We start from the raw sequence: 23,766 nt of genomic DNA on the forward strand, positions 1-23,766 counted from the left end.
CTACTAGCCCAGGGTTCTCCAAGGCCCAGTGTCCAACCTGGCCTTGGGCACTTCCAGGGCAGCCACAGCTTCTCTGGGCACCCTGTGCCAGGGCTTCCCCATCCTCGCAGGGAAGAGTTTCCTCCCAATATCCCATCTAACCCTGGCCTCCTTCAGCTTAAAGCCATTCCCTCTTGTCCCGTCAGTCCATGCCCTTGTGAAAAATTTGGCAGACTTTAAATGGGAATTTAATTAATGAAATTAAATCCAATTTAAAAAGACATCAGAGCCTGCTGCATTCTCAAAGTTCTCCCACTCAGGACTGACGAGGCAGCAGCTCTGCTTCCCGCTGGCCACTACCAAAACATTTACCACTGGAATTCCACTCAGTATTTACCTTTTTCCTGCTGTAAATTGCTGCCCAACACCTCACACTTGTTAATTTATGTGTTCAAACTGTTGAGACCACACAAAAATGAATCCAGGTAAAGGCTACAGATAAGGCATGATGTGAAATGGAACCTCAGTGCTCTTCACTCAGAGTTTGCATTTCATTTTTTAACCCACACCATTCTCAGATTATCTCAAAATAAGACAATCAAAATAAAAAAAGAAAAAATGGGACTAAAAAGTGCTCTTGGTAAAGCAGTATTTGTCTTTTACTGTTTCCTGCCTGGAATTAAGGATTCTCCTGAAGAAGCCTGTGCTCTACATGTGTAAGCAACATGTCCTATAAAATAATTACAGCAGCAAACAGGACCTTCAGGAGGGTTTGAACAGCAATTCTTCCTTTAGGTTATTGTGTTGGGCAGGAAGGGAAGAGGAACAGAGATTTCAGTTTCTGCAGTTCCAAGGGAACTTGCACTAATGACCGAAGCTGACCTGGCTGACAATGCAGAAGCAGCAACAGCGATTCTGCTGCAACCTGTCCACAGCAGCTCCCTCCCTTCCCTGATGTTTCTTCCCCCCCTAAAAACGGTGCCAACCCCACAGAGCATACCCGAGGGCCTCGTCTTGAGTCCTCCTCACGGGACTGCCTAAAATTTGCCAGTGGCTCAGACCATCAACTTTTAATTACAAAATATTTTTACAAGCCAGAGATTCCATCAGACCCCAGGGGCAGGGCTCAAGGCCACACTCTGTGTGGATTGGATCCTACTCCAAACCCAGACCCAACCATTCCAAAGCGTCACCCAAACACAGCCATGAGCCACTTGGAGAAACACCAGCCGTAACACAAAGGAAACGATCCCAAAGGAAGGCATGAAACAGTTTGCTGGAAACATCAGCCTGAACTCTGCACACGGGGAAGGACTCCGTGTGTGCCCCCCAGCCTTTACCTTGCCGATTGAAATCCATGGGTGGCTGTTTGCAGTCCTGAGCTCTGTGCCCGCTGGCCCCGCAGTTGTAACAGGAGAGGTTCCCGTTTTTTTTGTGGCTTGAGCCGTTGCCATTGCCCATCATTCCCTGTGCCTGGTACACCCCGGCCGTGCCCGCCATAAAGTTCTGCATGGGGGGCACGGCGAAGGTGGACTGCCCGGCCATGACGGAGTCGGGGGCCAGGCCGCTGTTGTAGGCCGTGTGCACCACGGGGAACGTGGTGCTGCTGTTGTACTGCTGCGTGTTGATGTAGCCGTTGCTACACAGGGGGTTGAAGGGCAGGAAAGGGAAAGTAAACATGGAAGGTCCTGAAAAGGGGTGCTGGAAATAGTTGGCGTAGCTGACGGTCATGCCGCTGGAGCCGCAGTTGCCGCTGCAGCCGCAGGAGCTGCACACCATGCAGCCGGGGGGCTGCGGCGGCGGCTGCTGGTGGTGGTGGTGGTGGTGGTTCTGGTTGGGGACGGGCACGCTCCCGGCCGAGCCGCCGCTGCTGCTGCTGCTACTGCTGTTGCTGCTGCTGTAGAAGTTGTTGTCGGCGCCGGAGGAGAGCGTGGGGCTGGAGCTGGGCGCGGGGCAGCTGGGCAGGTTGGCCATGGTGGTGAAGGACGGGGACGGGTGGCTGCTGGAGGAGGCCGCGTTGCTGTTGGCGCAGAAGCTGCCCTGCATGGGCGCCACGGGCACGCTGCTCATGGCAGAAAAGGCAACTTTGGTGTTGGCTGTGTACAGAGCAGTCCGGGGGTTGATTATTGCAGGGGACACCGTTATTTGCATATTACTGGAGCAGGAAGTCTGTCCGGCCATGGCGGAGTCGGTGGGAAGAGACGACGACACCAGGAGTTTGATGGGCGGACGAGCCACGTGGAAGACCGTGCTGGACGTCACCGTGGCAGCAGTGCTGGTCTCCACGATGAGTCCTGGCTGCTGGGCTGGTTTGATCACTCTGTCCAGAGTGGAAGCGTGGACGACTTTGGTCCGAGGCCCAAAGTTCATGGTGGACGTGGGGGAGCTGCTCTCGGCACCCCCCGACAGCACCTGCAAGGGCTGGTGCGGAGAGGACGCGGACATGACATCCACCACGGCGTTCCCAAAGCCCTTTTCCATCTTTATGCTGCCCCTCGAGCCGGGAGACACCTTATTCCTCTCTTCCAAAGACAAGAGGGAGTGCACGGAGGACGAGAGCAGCTTCATGTCCGCGGAGCCGCGCTCCGGCTTGTGCACGGAGCCGAGCATGCGGATGGGGGTGATGTGTGACGGGCTTGGGGACAGCATCTGCATGGGCAGCGCGTGGTGGCCGGCGGGGCCCGAGCCGGCCTCGTTCTGCACGGGCAGCACCTGGGCCGTGGGCCTGGCAGAGCTCGAGGGGAAATGGTTCAGCAGCATCACCGGCTTCTCCTTGTCCGAGGCGTCCAGGTGGAGCTCCAGGCCTGGGGAGAGAGGAGCTGTGAGGACAGCCCTGGGCACGGCACGGGGCACGGCTGGGGGGCTCTGCTTACGTCTCTCGTTCTCCTCGGCGCTGTCCGAGCTCTCCTCCCGCGTCTGGATCCCCATGGGGCTGGAGCTGGAGCTGGAGTACTCGGAGGAGCTGCCCTCCCGGGGCAGGGGGTGGGCTGGCTGATCCACGTCCACTCGCAGCTCTGCAGGGACAGGGGACACGGGGGTGACACTGAGCAGCTGCCCATTCCCACCAGAGCCATGGGAAAAAAAAAATATCACCTTTTATTGCCCCAATAATCACCAAAATCAGACTTTTTGCTTGCTCCCTGTTAAGCCAATGGCCTTTGGAAGATAAAGCTCGGGGAAGAAGCAGCACAGGAAGGAGCTGACCCTTGTGCAGGCACAGCTGAGCACAGCAGTGTCCCCTGCTCCCCTCCTTACCTGCAGCGTGGTTGCCCCGGATACTCTGGATAGGCCCCACGTGGGAAGTGGGGGGAACCCTGGCCACCCCACTGCTGGTCACTGAGGAAGGTGTGGAGGGGTTTAGGCACCGTTTCTCTGATTTCTCCCTACAGGGTGATGGAGAGAAGCATGAAGAGACAGAAACTGGCTAAAACACAACCACAAATAAATCCATTTCTGAATGAACCCAAAGCAGACAAAACCCATTGAACAATCCACTGCTGCTGTGCCCATTTCAAATGGAAACGCTTGGAAATCACATCAGTGCTGACCAGAACTGCCAGCAGTTAGGGTCAGACAACTTGCCATCTGATTAGAACACTATGCTCTTATTTGTCCAGGGTAAAACATCACCAAACCCTGACTAAACTCTAAAATTCTATCACATATTACGTCAGCACGTCCCAAACCCAAAGAGAAAACAAACACAGCCCCAAGTTCTCCTTTTCCAAACAAACTCTGGAAAAAGTAAGATTGCTGATAAAGGCTGCCAAAGGAGCTCTGATAAATGGGCACAGATTTGGATTTCTAATTGCTTTTTAAGGAACAGCAGTAGCTGCAGAATAAACACTTTGCTGTAAGTGGAGATGCAAAAACCAGGACAATCTGTTGCATCAGTGTCCCCAAAGGGCTGTCACAGCTGCCTGGGGTCACTGTGGGACACTGAGGCAGCTCCTGAAGTAGCTGTGCTCCATCCACATGGATTGGAGCCAGAAAATTGTCACTTCCTAGGAAAAAAGAGGCCTGACTTTGGGAGTGCATCCCCTGGGCCTGCAAACCCAACAGCTCCCATCAATGTCAAGTGGATGGGAAGCCCAAAATCTTTGCAATAAATGTGACACAAGTTTAAAAAAACCTAACCACAATATGTATATTCTGTAGATTTAGAAATCTGGTATCCTTATCACAAGCCTGAACAGGCAGCAGTAAACCACAAAGTGCTAAATATTGTTTAGTAATAGAGATAATTATCATCCATATCTTCAGGTGGGAATCATGGTAGGTTTGTGGTCTGCGGAGCAAAATTTGCATTTTTCAACCTTCAAAAAAGTTCCCCCAGCCCTCACTTACTTCTCCAGCTCTAGTTGGGTCTTGAGCTTCTTCTTTGCTCCCATGGTGAGGGACTCAAACTTATTCAGATCTTCCTCAGTAAGACTCAGAAACTTGGAAAGAAAAAATATGTTTAGTTATATAACCTGGAATATTCTTATTCCCATTTTCAGTGAAGAGCAATTCCAAAAGCCAACTTTAAAACCATTTTTAAATGCAAAGAAACTCTGTACTCCAGTTTTCAATTATAGTGTAAAACAAAAGTGTGGGGGACAGGAAAGAACACACGCAGATTTAATTTAATTAGGTGTGTGCTTGTATTAACCAGTCACAATACAGATGAAATAACTCGTGTACATATTAAAATAGAATTAAATTAAAATAGAACTTGGTGCTATCAGTGAATTTGAGGATGTTAGAAAATCACTCCAGTTTTCCCAGTGTGTCATTTACCACAGAAGTGCAGGGAAAATATACACCAATAGTAAATTTAATAATAAAATATAGACATAGATACAGGCATTTATATTATAATGTAATTAAAATGAAAGCCAGAGAAGTATGCAGAATAATATTTGCTTTTTTAAAATACACTGGAATATAGAGTTTTACTACATTATTAAAGAAAAAAAAAAAACAGTATATTTCCTGTCTTATAATGAAGAAAATTAAATCAGAAGCCTCTGGTAAGAGATTGAAATTAAATCTATAAAATATTCCATAAGCAGCACAAAGCTCAGCCCAAGCCCTCCCTCCACTGGAGGGCGTTCCAGGCCAAAAGACAGAGGACAAGGAATCTCCCAGTGGAGCTGGGAAAATGCTCCAAAACCTTGTTTAGATCAAATCCAGCACACACAGGTGTAATTTGGGACTCTTACAATGCAAAGACATAAGAGATGATTTTGCCACAGGAATTTCTGCAAGAAACAAAACTCACTCACTCATGTTCATATTCATGCCACGAGTCTCTGAAAATCTATTTCTTAAAATGAGGATAACTAAATATTTTGGGAGAAAAATCGACCAAGAAGCAGAAATCAAGAGATATCAACATATTTAGGTATCTCCTGCACACAAAGGGATGTCCAGGGAGCCAAGCAGAGCTCCTAAGGCAGCATTCAAGCTGGATTTCCAAGCATTCCATGAGGAAGCCTGGGAGAAGCAGCAGCTGTTGGACAGCCCCAGTCACAGCACAGAGTGAGAACAGCAAGAAGGTTTTCATCAATTCATTGCTGCTTTCAGAAAGTGAAACCCTCCCCAGCACGTGCCAGAAACTTGTGTGATCCTCAGTGCAGATGTTCCCAGCGTGGAGAACACGGGGATCATTTAAAAGCTGGCTGCTTCCCTCCATTTCCTGCCCTACCTTTTCCATGGTGAGCTGTTTGAAGACAGGGTAATACTTGTGCAAGCGCAGCTTCCTGAGCCAGTCCAGGATCCCGTTTTGCTCCTGTGTCTGAGGGGTCTGAGGGCTGGAAGACATCAGCATGGCTGGGGAGGAGGTTTCCAGCTGGGAGCGATAGCCCAGCGAGGAGCCGGCGCCTCCGGAGTGCGAGCAGTGCGGCAGAGACACGGGAGCAGCAGCAGAGTGCTGCACGTGGTTCTGGGAAGACTGAATTCCAGCCACCCCACATATAGGTCTGGAAGATAGGAACAGGGTTGGGTTTAGTTGGAAAAGCTGTGCCACCCAGAGCTCAGCTCTGCAGCCACAGAAATCTGGGAAAAACCACCCCGCTGGAGCCAGGGTATGGATTTGTACCTGCCCTGTTCCACAGCTCAGTAAAACAGGGCAGTTCTGGCAAAGGGTGAAGCTGATTTTCACCTTAAACAGAGTTTTCCTTCAATAATTTCCTTCAATAATCACAGATATGAAATATTCTGCTGCCTCTCTGTGATTTAAAAAAGCTTTTGATGGAACGGCCTTTGCATTATTAAAAAGAAGCAAGATGCCCAGATAAAATCCCATGGAAGTTTTTAATTTTTCCATATGGAAGTGGCAAAAGAAGCCACCATACTAGGTCCTTGAAGGAGGTCTGGGTTTTGTTGTTGCCTCTTAAGAGAATGAGTTGTAAACAAGATAAATATTTCACCTTCCAGATGTTCCCAGCGTAGTTCCTACTTTATACAGGGAGGGGTTGCCAGGATCTGGAAACGAGGAACAGAGAGTCACAAATGGCATCAGTTAATGAAATGCAGTACAAAAAAAATATTTTTAAACTTTATTTCAACTCACTTGAGCTCTGAAGTTGCTGTGAGGGAGATGAAGTGCTGAAGAACTTCCTGACGTGGTCGTTTTTCACCACATGGGAAGGGAACGGGGCCAGGTACCTGCAGCAAACAAAGCCCCTGCTCTGTTAGAGCCTCCCAAATCCATCAGGATTGCACTCTGGACAGCACACTTGGAAATTAGATTGGAAATTTAAAAGCTGAAACACACCATGCAATTCTGAATTCTAGAAATTGATGGATATTCTTAATACCAAACCCTGTTATCCCTGGCTTGTTTTCACTCTGGTGAGTGTTTCAGCAAAGACGCCTCACTCAGGAACCCTGAACACTTCTAAGGCTGAAAATGTTCAAATGTAAACTTGAAAATTGCCTTTCAAATGCAGGAACCTGAGGAATATAAAATAGAGATGGATCTGTTATTGAATTTCCTCTTCTTGAAGATAAACAGCAGATGCAGAGTCTGGCAGTTTAGAGAGAAACTTCTGTCACGTTTTCCCTGTGCCTCTTTCAAGGGAAAAGAGCCCTTTTAGCAGCATCCCAGTGCCTCCAGGGGAGGCTGGAGAGGGACTGGGGACAAGGCATGGAGGGACAGGACAGGAGGGACAGCTTTGAGCTGGAAGAGGATGGATTTAGATAGAATATTTGGAGAAATCCTTCCCTGGGAGGTGGGCAGGCCCTGGCACAGGTGCCCAGAGCAGCTGTGGATCCCTGGCAGTGCCAGGTTGGACACTGGGGTTTGGGGTAGCCTGGGACAGTGGAAGGTGTTCCTGCCATGGCTTTGAGGTCCCTTCAACCCAAGCCACTCTGGGATTCCACAAAAAAAAAATACCAATCTCCCAAAACTTTGCACCTCCACACACCCAGAGGTGTTTCCCAGCTGGAAACCCCACAGCTCAGTGGTGAATTTCAGAGCTGAGCAGCACCTTGGAGCAGCTTCCTCCCTGCTCTGAGCTCTGGCAGTGCAGTTGCTGCTCCATTAACCCAGATTTGGAGAGGCTGCTGTTCCCAAGCAGCAGCCACACACATTCCCTGCAGCCTCCCAAATTCTCCTTGGAGCACAGCAGGGCAAAGGGAATGCTGCCTGCCATGAAAAATAATCCAGGCAGGCACCTGCTGGCTGCTGCCTATGGAAAACCAATATCCACCATGGCTTAGGGAAAAAAAAAAAGTGGAAAGGAGAAGCTCTAATAAAGTTAATTAATATTTCAAAGTGTCATTTAATTTTATAATAATAACATATCAGGATCAGAATAATATTAATGTTACAATAATCTCGTTTTGTGTAGATAAAAAGAGTAGCAGCTGAAAGGAATTTAAGTCACTCCAATTTTCCTAGGAAAATCATATTTAGAAAGAGAAAGCTGATGTGATCTGCCACAGATTATGATATTTAAAACAGTGGTTTATATTAAATAATGGCCAGATGATTTGTGATAATTTGAGGAGGTAGAAGCTAAGGCTTCAAAATTTCTTAGCTGTTAAAGTCTTCCAAAAATGTAACAATTTAATAATATCTAAATGCATACCTAACTTTTTAAAATCAGAGTAAAATAAACTCTGTGAAAGGGGCAAAAAAATCCCCACAACCCATTCCTCAGTACAGATGGGTGAATATTAAGGCTTCTATTTTTTCCTGAGTGGTTGTTTGAAACAATTCTGGTTATTTTTGAGTCCAAAACAAACTTTTGCAAAGCCAGTGATCCTCTATTTGTTCTTCACAAGGCATGAGGAAATATCAATTCTCCAGGAAGCTTAATACAGAATATTATTACCATCTGTATTTCTGAAGAAAGAATTCCTGAAAAATTGTTATGCACTGGAATTAATGGAACATCCAGGAAAAAAGCTTAGGATCAGGCTCTAATTTCTTCAAAGTAATTTAGAATATGGAGATAATATTTCTATTCCCTGTTTTTTTTTTAATTTTTCTCAGTGAAAGAAGCCCAGTGTCAAGATAAAAACCCCACAAAATCCCAGCATACCTCAGGTCTGATTCCAGGTCCATGTGGTTCCGTTCCAGGTAAAATGAATCTGGACCAGCTAAGCAGGGAATGAATTTCTCCAAGTTTTCTTCTGGATACAGCTGAGACAGCTAAAGGGGGGAGGATATGACAAATTAAAAGTGAAAAGACTTGTTATTTCTATGAGATTCAAGCCACTGCCTGTTATAAATCAAATATTTTATGAAATTCAATCTGAATTATCTTGGCGCATTTTGAGAAGTATCATTGGACAAAATTAGAGAGAGGGACAAAACATTTTTTTCCTTTTCAAAGTGTTTTTCTTATTGTCTTTACCTTTGAAATGAATTCAGTCACTTCAGCAGGAGATTTGGTTACCAACGTCACCGAAGAATCAGACCACAGGACCTTGGGGAGGAGCAAGGAGGATTTGCTTTAGTAATTAATTTAATTTGGTTCCTCAAAATTCAGTAATTGGTATCAACTGTCCCTCACAGATGTTGTGATGAGTGACATCAAGAAGGAAACATTTTCTTTTGTGCACAAGGACAAAACTGCTGCCCAATTCTTGCTGTTTTTACATTTATCAATGTACATTTTTCAATGTACATTTATTTATCTGGATGCTTGGAAAAGCCCCTCAGAGTTTACACAGCCCTTACACACTGCAGACATCCAGAGTTAAGCAACCAACCACGGAGTCATGGAATTTTTTCCCCTCATTATTGTTAAAGAAAACAGCTGGTTTGTAGGATCTGCTTTCCAACAGGAACGGCTCCCCCCACACAAGGCTGCCTATTGCTCATTAATCAACTCCATATGCCAGAGAAATTGGGAATGGCAGCAAAAAATCCAGGCAAAACCTTCCCAATGAAACCTGCAGCTCCTGCCCCAGACCCCATCTTGTCCATGCTCTAAAAAAAGGGAATATTCAGTATTTCTTCCCACACAAACAAGTCACGACATCCTTGGATATTGAAGCATTTATTGCTTGGGAGATGAAGTTTAATCAAGGCAAAAATCAGGATTTCTTGGCTTGAGGAAAATCACCATGAGACAGGCTAGGGATGAATCCCTATGGATCCAAAATATCCACTGGAGGCATCTGGGAAGCAGCTGGATCCATAGGGGAAGGAGCTGGGTGGGAGATCACAGAGCAGCCTCTCACATGACATTTGTTTCAATGACAACTCCAAACATACACAAAGTTTTTCCAGCTATCCAAAAGCTGCCAAAAAGAGTGGGGAGAGGAGAGGATTTCAAAATGTATTACATAAGGGAGGAATTTCCTCTCAGCAGAGCTGTTACACAAAAAAAAAAAAAAAAAAAAAAAAAAAAAAAAAAAAAAGGGGGAAAAGAAATTAAGACAGAAAAACTTGAGCAGCTTTACCAAGTTTGTGGTTTTTTTTTTTTTTTTTTTAAAGTTTGTGGTAAATAAATGCTTTTTTAAAATTCACAAGGAATTTCAGGAAGTACAGGAAATATTCTCTTTTTTTTTTCTAGTTCTGTAATAACCCAACAATTGTCATGACTTCTGTTTTAACTTGAATTTTCAATACTTATAAAACAATAACGTGAACTGTAAATGGGGGGAACAATAGCACTGCAAACACAAAACTGCTCCATCCATTGACCTGCTATTCCCAAGCTCCTGAACAGAACAAAACCATTCCATAATTGGCTTTTTAACCCAGCAAACAGCAATTTATCAGCTCAGCTGAAGTCTCTGCTCTTCCTTCAGTTCAAGCTGTTGAGGCAAACACTGGGTACAGTAATTTCTGTTATTTATAGAAAAATTTGTAATAGGAAAAGAAGTTTCACGAGATCTTAATTGGAGTGGAGACAACTGCAGGCTTCATACAGAGCTTGAAAAGCTCTTGGAAAAATCCTGTCTGTGATGGATGACATTTGGAACAATTGGGGATTCAGGAAATTTGGGACATTCTCCATGAATCCAATCCTGCAGAGGTTAATGCTGCCAATATCCCAGCAGATGCTCTGCCCTGGCTGGGAGTTTTAAGGAATAACTTGGTTAAAAGTTGTGGATAATTGGGATTCTCCTGGCTGCTTTCTCCTTTTCTGACTCCCCACTTTGTCTCATCAAACAAACCAAAGCTGTTTTCTGGGCTGTGCATCCCAAATTTTGGAATCCTTCACTCCAGCTGCTCAGCAGCACCCATTCCCAAAGCTTTTAGACCACGGTGAAAATCCCCTTCCAGTCAACTCCCCCAGCTCTTGCTCCACAGAGTTTTCCTCAAGTGTAGGAATGTGCCCCCTGTTGATGGAGTGATTAAATTATTCTTTGTCTGCTTGAAAAGGCAAAAAGCCCAAAAGTTTCTCTCCCAAAGACACCTCACAGAACCTTTGGGACTTCACCTCAGACCTGGGGCTGCCCGACTGGACAGAGGCCAAGAGATCCCACCAAGGTAATTCACTAGAAAAGGAAGATAACAAAGGAAATAATCCCTTTTGTGGGGTGTTTTAGCAGGAGCAAAAACCTCCTGCCCCTGGCTCGGTTTTTTCTCTGTAAGAGCTTTGTTATTTTGCCTTTTATTAAACCTTTTTCTGTTTCCAACACTACCTCAGAAGCCATCCTGCTAATTTTATGCCATTCAAGGTAGCTGAGCTGTCTCGGCTGAGAAGAGAAACCCATCACTCAAGCCCTGAAGAATTCCCAAAGGTTTTCTGTACCCTCCAACCTTTTGGAACCATATCCCACCAGAGGCTCCCTCCCTGCTTCTTTCCAGCAGCTGTGTCCTCAGAACCCACATTGTTCTCTGTCCAGATTAAGACCTAAATTCTCTCTGGCTTCTGCATTCCAGCAGAAGAATGGACATTGGATATAGATATGGATAACCATCCTGTAAGTGTGGCATCATATTTCCCCCTAAATAAACACTGCCAAAATTTCCTGCTTTAAAATGTTTTTTTTTGTTTTTTTTTGTTTTTTTTTTTGCCAATGCCCACCTGCCAACCTCTGCATCATCCACAGCCATTTATGACTTTCAAATCATTGATTAAAAACCTGTCAGTCCCAAAGAAGCTCTACTTTCACAAAGGATTTTTGGGATCCAACAATAAAGTTTGAAAATCTCCTTAACTCCTCCTTAAGTATTAAGTATCCTCTTTTTCACAGGAAAGGAAACCCAAACTTACCTCAAAGGAATACTCAACATTTCTTTCATTCTTCTTGTGTGCCAGCCCCTTTAATTCCACTTTTTCAACACTCACTATGGAAAAACAAAGAGAGAAGAAGAATGAGGAGGATATCCCTAAATAGAGACAGAAGTGATGACTTTTGGGAAGTGCCAGGCCTTGCTTTGAGAGCATCCCATGACCTGTGGAGGTGTTCCAGGTGCTCAGTTCCAACTTCCTCCCTCAGGAATGTTGGTACCACCACTTCATGCTGTTTTCCAGCCTTGGGAAAGCTTCATTCCAAGCAGTTTTAACCCAAATAATCCCCTCCAAGCAAAGCTCTTATCACCCCACTCATCACTGTAATAACACACTACACACACATGGAATTATGTTAATAACACCAAGGAATAAACACCATCCCTCCCAGGTGAGATGAGGAAGAACTCTCCATGTTTTCAGGGCCTGGTTTTATATGTTCAGTGTGGTTTCATGGCTCTGTTCACATCCTGACTCCTCCCTTCCTGCAGTTTCACAGAAAATTTCAGCCTCCGTTGGAATAAGGTGTAAGTAAAACCAGGATTTGAGTGTGGAAAGGATGGAATGCCTGGACAGGTCATCTTACACATCAGATAACTGATGTGCTGAGTTCTTGGAGACTCCCACTCCCCACGACACCCAGATGAGGAATTCACCATGAAAAGCCTTTATTTCATCAGCTTTTTATTCTCTTCAAAATTCCTCCTGCCTTTTGACTGCCCTCAGGGGGATACACACATGGATTTTTTCTTAAAAAAAGCCAATTTACATTGGCTTAAAGCTACAAAAGCAGAATTATCCCAAGCCAGAGTCACTAAAATTGGACCTGTGAGTGCCAGGTGCCTGAAGGGACACGTGCCATGCATGGTGTGTTTTCACTGAGCAGTCCTAACAAGGAGAGCCCAGAAGTTTATCCCTTTCTTTCCAGAGAATCACCAGTTACAAGCTGTTAACCTGTTCTCAGGACTATTCATTGTTAACTTTTTGTTATCAGTAAGACTCACACCAATGTTTATCACAAGGAACTTCCTCCTGAGTGCCCAACAAAACACTGCAGTGAAGTTACAGCAGCACCATTGCAACAGGGACCTGGCTTTTGTCACCTCCCTTGTCCCTGTCCCCAGGAAAGCTCCACCCAAAGCCCAACTGGAGCTTGAGTTCCCTCTGTTTCCCAACAGTTGTGGCCTGTTGAGGCCTTTTAAATTCTTTTATTGTGTCCTCAGAGAATCCCAGAATGGTTTGGGTTGGAAAGGACCTTAAAGCTCATCCAGTTCCAACCCTGACACCTTCCACTGTCCCAGGCTGCTCCAAACCCCATCCAGCCTGGCCTTGGGCACTGCCAGGGATGCAGGGGCAGCCACAGCTGCTCTGGGCACCTGTGCCAGGACCTGCCCACCCTCCCAGGGAGGAATTCCTTCCTAATATCCCACCTAAATCCACTCTCTGGCAGTGGGAGCCATTCCCTGTGTCCTGTCCCTCCATCCCTTGTGTCCCTCTCCAGCTCTCCTGGAGCCCCTTCAGGCCCTGGAAGGGCTCTGAGCTCTCCCTGGAGCCTTCTCCTCTCCAGGGGAGCACCCCCAGCTCTCCCAGGCTGGCTGCAGCCCTTGGAGCAGCTCCAGGGCCTCCTCTGGACTCACTCCAGCAGCTCCTGACCCTGGGAATGCCAGAGCTGGATGCTCAGGTGGGGTCTCAGGGGAGCAGAGCAGGTCCTGCTCATTTACAAAAGTTGCCACCTGGGACTTGGCTGCTTAAAAACCTCTTGAGTCTCGTTTGCAGTGAAAATTTTGAAAGCCCCCAAGTTCAGTTCTACAGATGTTTGTGGCTGTCTTTACATGGAGAAATTGAACGTTCCTGCTCTGATGCTCACAACTGCTCCTCCTCCATGTAATTCCCAGTTACAATTACACCAATCCCTGGGCTTAGGAATAATGTCAATTCATTACTTACTCCTTTCTCCTGCACATTCTGCTTTTTGGAGAGGTTTGTTCCATTCAAAAGATTTCACTGGGTTTCTCTCACGCTTCTGAAATGATTTTGTGCCACATGCTGAGCACCACAGGGATAAATTTGCTCACCAGACATTGCTAAGCCATCCAGACAATATTTAGTGGCATGAAGGTTTGAACATGAAGATTTGAAAAGGTTCATTTAAAAAAAAAAAAGTCTTCCTCAGTACATTTATTTAAGAGAATTCAGGGCCCCCTGAGTTGTGATCACAGCTAAAATACACTGAATTTTGATTAGAATTACGAGTACTACAAGATTATAATGAGAAAGAATGTGTAAAATGGGTCTTGAGAATGTGGTGAAGCAGCTGAAGGATGAGCAAATAACTTGCAGAAATCCTGGTGTCAACTGCTGCAACATCTGGTTTTGAAAAACACAGGCAGTGTTACGCAACATTTGTTGTTTATAGCAAACCCAGCCTCACTTTGCTGCAACTGTTCTTATCGTCTGGCATTTCCAAAGGACTCAAACCCCATCTCTTCCAGTCATTCATTTTTCATCTCCAGCAATTCCAGCAGAATTGGATTACTCAGAGACATAAAATCAAGTTATTCCTGTTTTACTCTGTGGGTTAATAACAAACCTTAAATCACCTCTGGGTTTTGTGGTGCTCACAGTGCCACAACCTTTTCCTGCTCAACGTCTGGGCTGGGCTTGCCCAGTGAATAAAATCCACTGCAGTGAATTTATCCAAGGAAAATGATTGCAATTAGGAAAATGGAGCTTTAGGTAAAGATTTTTGCACTGATTTTGTAAGATGAGGTCTGCTCTAGAGCAGGAAATGCAGCTCATGTCCTGCAGGACAGCCTTTAGGGACAACCAACTGGATAATTCTTAATACTACACAAAGAGCTTCAGGAATTTTCTCCCAGCTAGCTGAAATACCATGAAAAACATCACCAACCTAAAGAAATCTTGTTTAATTTATCAAGTTGCATGTTTGTGCTCTGTGGCCTCTCACCTACTCTGTGTGTTGTTTAACTTCTGGTTGGTTTTATTGAAATAACCTTCCTAAACCTACCCTGAAGCTTAACTTTATTCAATCAGTGCTACAGAACTCCAGAAGAAAAGGTGCCATCCACCAAGTACAAAGGGAAAAAAAAAAAAAAAAAAGGATTTTTATTTACTGCTTTTACTCTCAAAAGCTCAAAGAGCTGACTCCACTCAGTATCCCAATAAATGAGTCCAGGAGCAGAAAAACCTTTGCACAGAATTAGGGATACATGATACTGATGGCTTTTCAGGATGCTGAATTCAGCACAACTCCAACTTCCCAACACAGGGGATACAAAAAGTTAAAGTTCCGAATTCAGGAGATTCCCAGAGTATTTTTGCAATGGCAAAGGGGGCACATGAGGCTTTTTGCTGTGGAGATTGATCCAGAAATACCTGGGAAATTCCAGCAGGTAAATGGAACAGCTGGATGAGATCCCCAGGAAAGGGGAGAGGAAAACAAAGGGGGTTGGAGAAGCTCAGGGCTGCAGGAGAAGCTCCAGCAAGGCTGTGGCACCTTTGGTATTCCCAGGACCTTCTGGCATCATCCCTTAAGGGTTTTTTTTTAATTATTATTATTTGCTGCTTTCTCTAAACACAAGAGAAGCATTTTCCATGTGGTTTTGAAGTACATTTCATTGTATCCAGCATGGAAGGCTGAGTGTGGAACACTCCAGCACTGAGGCACAGCCAGGAACCACAGCCAGGACAGCAGCGACGTCATCTCGTCTGCTTTTCCAGCCCTGCTCCACCATCCAGGGAAAACACAGCCAGGGAGCCTGCAGACATTTTATTCAGCTCTGGTTTCCTATTTTTCCTATTCCCTGGGGTTTTTTTCCTACTTCCTGGTGTGTTTTTTTTTTTCCCTGTTTTTTCCTATTTTCATGTTTCCTGTTTTCCAGCTGGGGATTTTCACCCTTTTGGCTGATATTGGAGCATTTCTCATCTGCTCACTTCAGTGCTTCTGTGAAGGGACACACAATTCCCTCCCTCTGCTCACACCTGGTGTTAAATCCTCTGGATTTCTGGCCTCCTCCTCCAAAAAAGCAGGAGCTTGGTTCTCCTCCTCCTCCCAAAATGTCAGCAGCTACACAAAGCAAAAGGCCAATTCCAACCCTTCAGGATTTGCCATTCCTGGCTGGTAAAGGTCAGGGTAAAACCTGCACTGGATGTGGGCAAGGGTAGCAGAGATATTCTGGGAAGCCACAACAATCATATATTGATCTTTTAAAAATTCTCTCTTTACAGCTTCTCAATCCATCCTAATAAAAGGATTCAAAAGATCAGTGCTTCAATCCAAACTGAGAATTTTGTGCTCCTCCTGAAAAAGTGAAGTAATTCTAGATAAATGAGGAGTGTTGAATGTGGCCGAGCCCTTTTCCATAAAATCCAATATTTCACCACTCCATACCTAGAGGATTTCCTTTGATTAAATCCCTGGATCAGTCTGTGTGGGATGTGGCATGGAAATGCCACTCTCCAGGTGGCAAAATCTGAGTCTCCTGAAACTGGGTTGAACTTTTTGGTTTGTGGTACTTGACCAAAAACAGCAGAAAGGCTTCACGTTATTTTTAAGCTGGAAAAAAAAAACCTAAGTAAAATCCTTTCTATAGGAGGCCATAATCATAAATGAAGCCTCTGGACTAAAAGATTTATTACATTTTCATTCATGGAAAGAGGCATCAAACACCATGACAAGCAACTGAGTTTGTGCTGAAAAAGTGGAACAAAAGGGACCTCATAAAATCCTTTCCACATCCCTGTTTACACAGAAGTGGGCAGAAATGCAGCACCACCACTTCCACAAGGCACCTCCTCTTTGTGCTGAAGAAATGCTTCCAAAGCAGCATTACCCAATTCCTGCTGCCCAGGAGATGCCAAAATCTGGGGACAAAATCCCACAGAGGCTCCCCACAAACCCACCAGGATTTATATTCCCACATATACAGGCAGGAGGGAAGGAAAACAGAGGAAAGAATTTATTTGTTCCATGCAAAGCACATTCATGGCAACAAAAGACCAGAAATTAAAGGGGTTTGTGGGGGTTTTGTTTGGGTTTTTTGACTGCTTATAAGTATCAGCTTAAGAGATGGGTTTTTTGGCTGTTCTGCAGAAAACTTCCTGCTTTCACTTTATAAATCTTTCTAAAGCTTTTTATCCAGGCTATGATAAAAATTCAGGATACCCTCTTGTTCCCAGAACACACACTGATCCTCTTCTGCACAAACGCACAAGGACTAAGTTTTCTCATCACTAAATTTGATTTCCCTGTCTCCTACTTCTCAAAACTTAAATTATTCTTTTACTGGAATAATGGAGGCCTGAGGAAAACCTGCAGAAACAGGTTTGAGTCTGTAGGATGAGAACTGAGATCTAAATATGATCAGCATTTTTAGGGTGCCAAGAACTTGGTGTTGGTGCTATCCCAGGATCTCTGAGGTTGGAAAAGAGCTGCAAGGTCATCAAACCCTTGATCCCCACCTTGTCACCAGCCCAGAGTGCCACATCCAGTGATTCCCTGGACACCTCCAGGGATGGGGACTGTCCCAGGAGCTCAGATCAGGTCAGACTTGGGTTTATTTACTACAACTCCTTTAACAAACCACAGAGTTACATATTATCTTCTAACAGATATTCTAATAGGTATTAGAAGATTCTAATAGATCTTTTAATATTATCTTCTAATTATCTGATCTGTCATTAAATCCAAGAGCTGGCACTGCTGATCTGTCCCTGAGGTGATTTCAGAGGAAGATTTCCCTGGAAGAGCATCCCAAAACTTCAATTCCAGCTTCCAACCCTGCAGCCAGCGGGCTCTGAACCCTCAGTATCTGGAGAGGATGGCACTGAAACCACTCCACTTGAACTCTGCTCTATTCCACAGCCAGCAAAAACACACCTTGGTGTGTTCCATGACACATTAACTGCTGCACAAACCTCCCCAGAGATCTCTGATCTGCATCAGCTGATGGGCCAGAGTCCAGAGCAGGACAGGAGGTGCTCTCTGCTGTGGGAGGGCTGCAGGTACAGAAACTGCTGCTGGGGAGGCAAAAAACATCAAACACACCCTTACATGGAACTGCAGCAAACAATTAACAGGCATAATTAACTTAATGGACAAGCCAGGAGCTTGTCTGTGGAGATACCAGAGGGGAAGATGCTTCCACTCAACAGCATCAGGAAGTGTTTCAAATATTCCCTTAAAAGGGAGGGGAAACAGGCAAAGAAACAAATGTTTCTTTTGGAAAATCACCTTATTTTGCTGCTTTTCGAAAAGTCAGATGTAGGAATAGATGGAGCCATTCTCTCTGCAGTTCATTGCATTGAGTTGTCACGTGAAAATGACCTTTTGTTATTACATTAGTGACACCTCAGACCTCTCCAGAAGGATAATTTATAAAGATATTAACCTGTTTCCACATCCTGCAGTGGTTATGGATGGAGAAAACACCATGTGAAGAGGCCTAACTGGGACACTGATCCCAAATACTTTCTGCAAAGTATTTGTTAAGAAATACTTAAATTGAATGTTTAGATCGAAAAAATAAATATTTGAATTTAAAATTGAAGTTCTACAGAAAAAGGAAGATACAATTTGAGTTGGACTCATTTGGATCCTGCTCAGCCTCATAACAGCATCCACCATCCAGTTTTCTGCTGTTATCCCTTAAAAAGTAAAAGTGGATGAGCAGACAACAGTTTTTCCATGGAAAAGGAAAGTGCAGCTGGGAAAAAACTTGTAAGCAAACAGAACAGTTTCACTAGTTAGCAAGAAAGTCTGGCTGGCTGGCTGCTCCTCAGTAGGAAAACCCTGGAAATTAAAGTTTCATGGACATAATGAAAAATTTCTGTCAGCAAAGGAAAAGCCCTCAGATCTGGCATTTTCCTGTGTGAAAAATAAGGCTTCTTCCAACACAGAGAATATTTAAGATCCAAACCAACACATCCCTCCACCATGAGTTCAGGTGACAAATCAATGCTGCTTTAATTGAAGAGCAGGGCTGGAGCCCATGAAGTGCAATATTCCACAGGAAACAATTACACAGCTTTTTTAAAAACCAAGGCCATGAGCTGAGTTTTGGCAGCCCAGAGAAGCAATAACAGGCTGGGATTGTATCACTCACCCCAAACAAAGCAGGAGTTCTCATGTCCCTGCTATTTCCTCACTTTGGCTGATTTAAGCTGCCAGCTAAGTGACCTTCTTATGTTTCTCCAAAACAGATATTTAAAATTTAAAAAAAGCCTATATAGCTCAGCTTTTAACTGAACTCATGCATTTTTGGAGTAATCCTGAATGATCCTGTCAGCACTTCAGCCAACCACAAAAGTCAATCAACCTAAAGATGGGTTGTGCAACTTCCCTGGGTACAAAAGCTTCCCAAAACCCCAAAGTGCCTGTGCTGGAGGCTGGAGAAAACTGGACAGGAAAATGTAAAACCCTGAAGAACCACTCAGCTGCTCTGAAAAAGAATTGAGACATGGCTTCAAACACTCTTTTGAAGGGTTTTCTGCCCAAATCCTTGAGGCCAGGAGCACCTTGCATCCCTGTTCCCTCCTGCCATGGCCACTGAGCACACAACTGCCTGATGAATTGCCTTTTTGCTTTTTCTTTTCTTTTCTGAGGTCAGAAAAAGCTTTTGAAGAATAAAGTACCCAGAAAGGGCTGCTGGATTGGCCAGATTTGTGAAACAGCTCCTAAATTTGAGCACCAACACGTGGCACTGGGCAGGTGCTGGGCCTGGGAACATCCCCCAGGATCTGCTGCTGAAATGTGGAATGGTGCTCTGGGTGCAAAAAGTTGTGTACAGAGCCAGAAAAGGCTGCAGGAGTTTGACATCGGGGACAACCCAGCAATATATTCCTCAATTCCAACAGCTCTACCCAAGCAGAGATGCAGCTCTTTGGGCTATCAGGCAGAGAAAAAGGAATCCTGAAGGATGGGGTTTGATACCATGGCATTTTCAAGCATGATTTTAGGTAAATGTGTGCAGCACTGAAGGTTTAAAGGTATTCTACAACAAATTCAGAGAGAACAGTCACAGTGAGGTTCAATATGTGCCTTGGGGGCTGCATTTTTAAGGGCTCCAGGAATTTCATTTGCACACTGTATTTACTGCCTAATTCCACTTGGAACTGCAGCTAATCAACTCTTTGCATACAAGTGAGAAGTGTAAGCTTTGAATGCAGCCCTGGACCTCATTTGCTCAGTGACTCATTTTCCTTCTCCCAGTTAGCTCAGAAACATGGGAAAGAATTCCTGCAAAAGTGAGCAAACCCCCAAACCCTGGGGTGAAGGGCAGCTCCAGTAACCATTGACATCCAGCCTTGTACAGGCCATTTAAATAAGCAGGCTGCCTGTGTTGAATTTATCTAACAAAAACATCTCTGAAATCAAGAGAAATGTTCAACTTTAGATATAAATAATTTTACTTTCTGGGTAAGCAAGATGCAGTTGTATATTTAGTCTGGTTTTATCTGATGGAGTGCTTATTTTATTTACTATTCTTAGAGCACTTTTAAACAAAATGTTGGCTTTGTTTCTCATTCTTAAGAGGAGAGCTTTGCTCATCATAGAGAAATCTCCTGCTTTTCCCCAGAAAGGATTTTCTCTGGCACATAAAATTCCCTGAGCCCCTTCAAACCCAAGGTGAGCCTCATGATTAATTCTGATCTGAAAGCTGTATTCACCTACAAAATTACACATGCAAAGTCAGTTTTCCATGGAAAAACTGTCAGAAAACTTTTGGGTTTTTTGCTAAAGTGCAGCAAAGCCCAGAAATCCAGACTTCCCTAAATCCCAAATATCACCAAGGAACCGACCCAGCTGAGCTGAAGGCTTTGAAGTTTGAGGTCTGCACGGAGCAGCCGCTTACCCTGAGCTCAGAGAGAGGATTCCAGCCTCAGAAAGGAAACCAGAACGGGCAAAAAGTGACACGCTCAGGTGGTACCACAGCTGGGGACCTGAGCTGGGCTTTGCTTTGAAGTTTGGAGCAGTGTCCTAAACACCAATGGACAAATGGAGTCTCACAGCAACAGCCAGTGAAACACAAAGCACCTTTGGGTGCAGCTTGAACTAACCACAAACCACCTTTGCTGGAGGTGAGTGAAATGGCAACTGAGCCAAAGCTGTTATTACCCATTCGTTTTCCTCCATCACCCAAGATTTTATTCACTAAATGACTGAATAAAGATTTTCAGGCCACTCAGCTAATCACAATCTTTGCTGCTCCCACATGAACCTAATCCCAACTGCATCTGATGAGGATTTGCCCGGCACGATTTCAACTTTGAGTGCCCAAGGCAGGAGCTGAGTGCTCCATATATAAATATACATTTCTCCCAGCACAGGGGTGTTTGTTTTGCAGCCTGAGGGTGCAGTTTGTAACCATATATCGGCATGGCTGGAGCCCAGAGGGAGGGGATGAGGCTGCAGCTGCTCAGCCAACGTGCCCTGGCTCGAAGGGCATCTGGTGCTAAAACACCACAGCCCCAGGATCAGATGGCTCCAAGGATTCCTGCCCTTACCCAAAGGAGTTAAGAGATTCCAAGTGCAGAGAAATGCAGCATTTCAGTCTCCAAGGCAGATGAAGCAAGCAGCTTGCCTGGTTTGGAAGGGCTGCTCCAGGCCAGCAAGGTTTAATGCTCCTGTAAATAAGCACGTGCTGTTTGCTGCATTTTTGAGACCAGGCTCAGCACTGGAAACTCATGACTAAGGCTGCAATAACAAGCAGGAGCAGCAAGGACAAAGTCATTTTATAGCAGCTTCAATTTTTATTTTCTAAGGAATTACAGCCTTGTTAACAACAACAAAAAAAAAATCTCTTAGCATGCTATGTAAAAACACCAGACTAAGGGACTCATGTGGAATAGAAAATCCTTGAGTACAGACAGTCTTGCCAAGAGCCACAAATGCATTCAAGTGCTCAGTTCAGTGGGGAACAAATATCCCTGCACAGCCACTTTTGTGAGGTTCCCCTTTTGTGGCAATTTTTGTGTCTCTGTTCTCAGGCTTTAATATTCTTGTTCCCTTTTCTACTTTTGTACAACTCATTGCTCCTTCCTTCTGGATCCCAGACAAGATTTGACCAGTGATTCAAAGAGGCAGAAGGAAGTTCTAATTCTGCAGTTAAACTGATTTGGAGACACCACAATTGTATTGGATAACTGTAACACATCTATGAAGCAAAGACAGGAGGGAAAAGCCCAAAGCAGATTTTATGGATATTTGCCAGGGCAATGAGAATGCCCAGAAACTGAGCTAAAAACAATGCAAAGAAAACACCAGACCCCATCCACTAGAAATCTCCAAGCCCTGAAGCTCTGAATCTCCAGACTCACCAGCAGATCCTTTAGCAGGGCCTACAGAATGAAACAAACCCCACTTCTAGCAAAAATTCATGTTTAAAGCTCCAGGTCCCCACCTTCTTTTGCAATAGTTGGACATCCAGCAAAAATCCCTGAACTCCTTAATAACAGGGATAGGAAGAAATACAAACTAGGAGCTCTCCAAGCCACTGAGCCCTATTTCATACCTGCTGGTTTTGCAGACAAATTCACTTATTACACTTTTCCTCGGGCCTGTTCACAAGGGGCTGATTGTAAACAACTCTGCTGGAATGATACACCTGGAATAATTCACCCTCAGGAGTGGAAAACACAATAGGGAGAAACTCCAAAGGCCCTGTTGTGTTTTCTGCCACTTCCTTTCAGCTGGGGATATTAATGATGTAATTTTAGCAGGGCTGCCCCTCTGAGTGATGGTTAAAAATAGCACCCACACCCTCCACTGATGAAATGCAACCACTCCAGGCAGGGAAGTCATGCAGCACAGCAAGCCTTCTCCTTCTTTTTTTCCAGGGAGAAATAAAAGAACAAGCCAGAAAGCAAATGAAACATTAACCTTTTAGCTTAGCATTTCTGTGCACCCAAGAAAGAAAATTTACTTTAATCAAAAGCATTGTCTTGCATAATTACAGCCTGTGACTCCTCAGCTTAAAAGAACAAGAGGAAATTAAATTAGAAATGAAAATTCAAAGCACCTAAACAATGCCAAAGTTGACTATTTGTCTCCTCTACTCGTGTGGCACAAGGGAACAGATCAGAACAGCTCCAGGGAATGCTCTAGGGAGTACAAGGGACCACGTTCACAGGGTTTGGGGCAGTAGCACCCCTCAAACTTCTCAAGTTCCCACTGTCTGCAAGCCACAAACGAGATTTCATTCTCAACTAAGTCCCTAAAATCAATCCAAGAACAGCTCCAGATGCTTCCCTTCCCCAGCAGCTTTCCAATCTCTTCATGCAGGTCCCAGGATCAGGCTCTGCTCTGGCATTTTCCAACAGATGCCATTCATCAAAACTCCATTAAGCTGTCATAAACACGAGAACACAACTTCCTTTAAACAACCCCAAAATAACCGAATTCATGGACAGAATTCCACTGCTTTGACTCTTCTCACATTTGTTCTTTCATATCATGGAATCATGCAGTGGTTTGGGTGGGAAAGGACCTTAAAGCCCATCCAGTGCCACCCTTGCCATGGTGGGGACATCTTCCACCATCCCAGGCTGCTCCAAGCCCTGTCCAGCCTGGCCTTGGGCACTGCCAGGGATGCAGGGACAGCCACAGCTGCTCTGGGCATCTGTGCCAGGGCCTGCCCACCCTCAGAGCAAGAATTCCTCCCTAATATCCATCCCAAACCAACTCTCCTTCAGTTTGAAGCCACCCCCCCTTGTCCTGTCGCTCCAGTTCCCCAGCTTCATGGCAGGCTGAACAGCCCCAGTTTCATTTCTTTTTTATTTCCAATTCCCAAGATCACCCATTTCTCCAGTCCTACAGTATTTGGTATCTTTTCCCTGCTGCAGTCAGATTCTTTCCAAAATCACAGCCTCCCATGTCTGCAGAGAAAAGCCCCCACTGAGAATTCTAATGCTGACATCAAAGGCAAGCAAAAAACCTCAGATTTATTTTAAATACCCAGAAATTTGCAGGTCTGGACCCAAAACTATGTGAGAGATGCCACCATTTTTAACTTGTACATTCAGAAACCTCTAAAAACTCCAGCTACCTATTGAGAAAATTATTGTACTTTAAGCCTATTAC

General features: G+C 44.9%; 1 protein-coding gene across 1 annotated transcript in view; it reads right to left on the bottom strand.

Moving 5' to 3' along the window:
- ZCCHC14 (zinc finger CCHC-type containing 14) overlaps positions 1-23,766 on the bottom strand; it is a 45,947-nt gene that overhangs the window by 907 nt on the left and 21,274 nt on the right. The window contains exons 3-12 of the mRNA XM_053987371.1: positions 11,649-11,722; positions 8,829-8,900; positions 8,514-8,623; positions 6,536-6,630; positions 6,393-6,447; positions 5,669-5,942; positions 4,327-4,418; positions 3,235-3,362; positions 2,853-2,993; positions 1,320-2,783 (exon numbers count right to left, since the gene is read on the bottom strand). Of these exons, the coding sequence (XP_053843346.1) occupies positions 1,320-2,783; positions 2,853-2,993; positions 3,235-3,362; positions 4,327-4,418; positions 5,669-5,942; positions 6,393-6,447; positions 6,536-6,630; positions 8,514-8,623; positions 8,829-8,900; positions 11,649-11,722 (2,505 nt within the window). The remainder of the gene's footprint in view (positions 1-1,319; positions 2,784-2,852; positions 2,994-3,234; positions 3,363-4,326; positions 4,419-5,668; positions 5,943-6,392; positions 6,448-6,535; positions 6,631-8,513; positions 8,624-8,828; positions 8,901-11,648; positions 11,723-23,766) is intronic.

Source organism: Vidua macroura, chromosome 11, assembly GCF_024509145.1.
Source record: "Vidua macroura isolate BioBank_ID:100142 chromosome 11, ASM2450914v1, whole genome shotgun sequence".
NCBI lineage: Eukaryota > Metazoa > Chordata > Aves > Passeriformes > Viduidae > Vidua > Vidua macroura.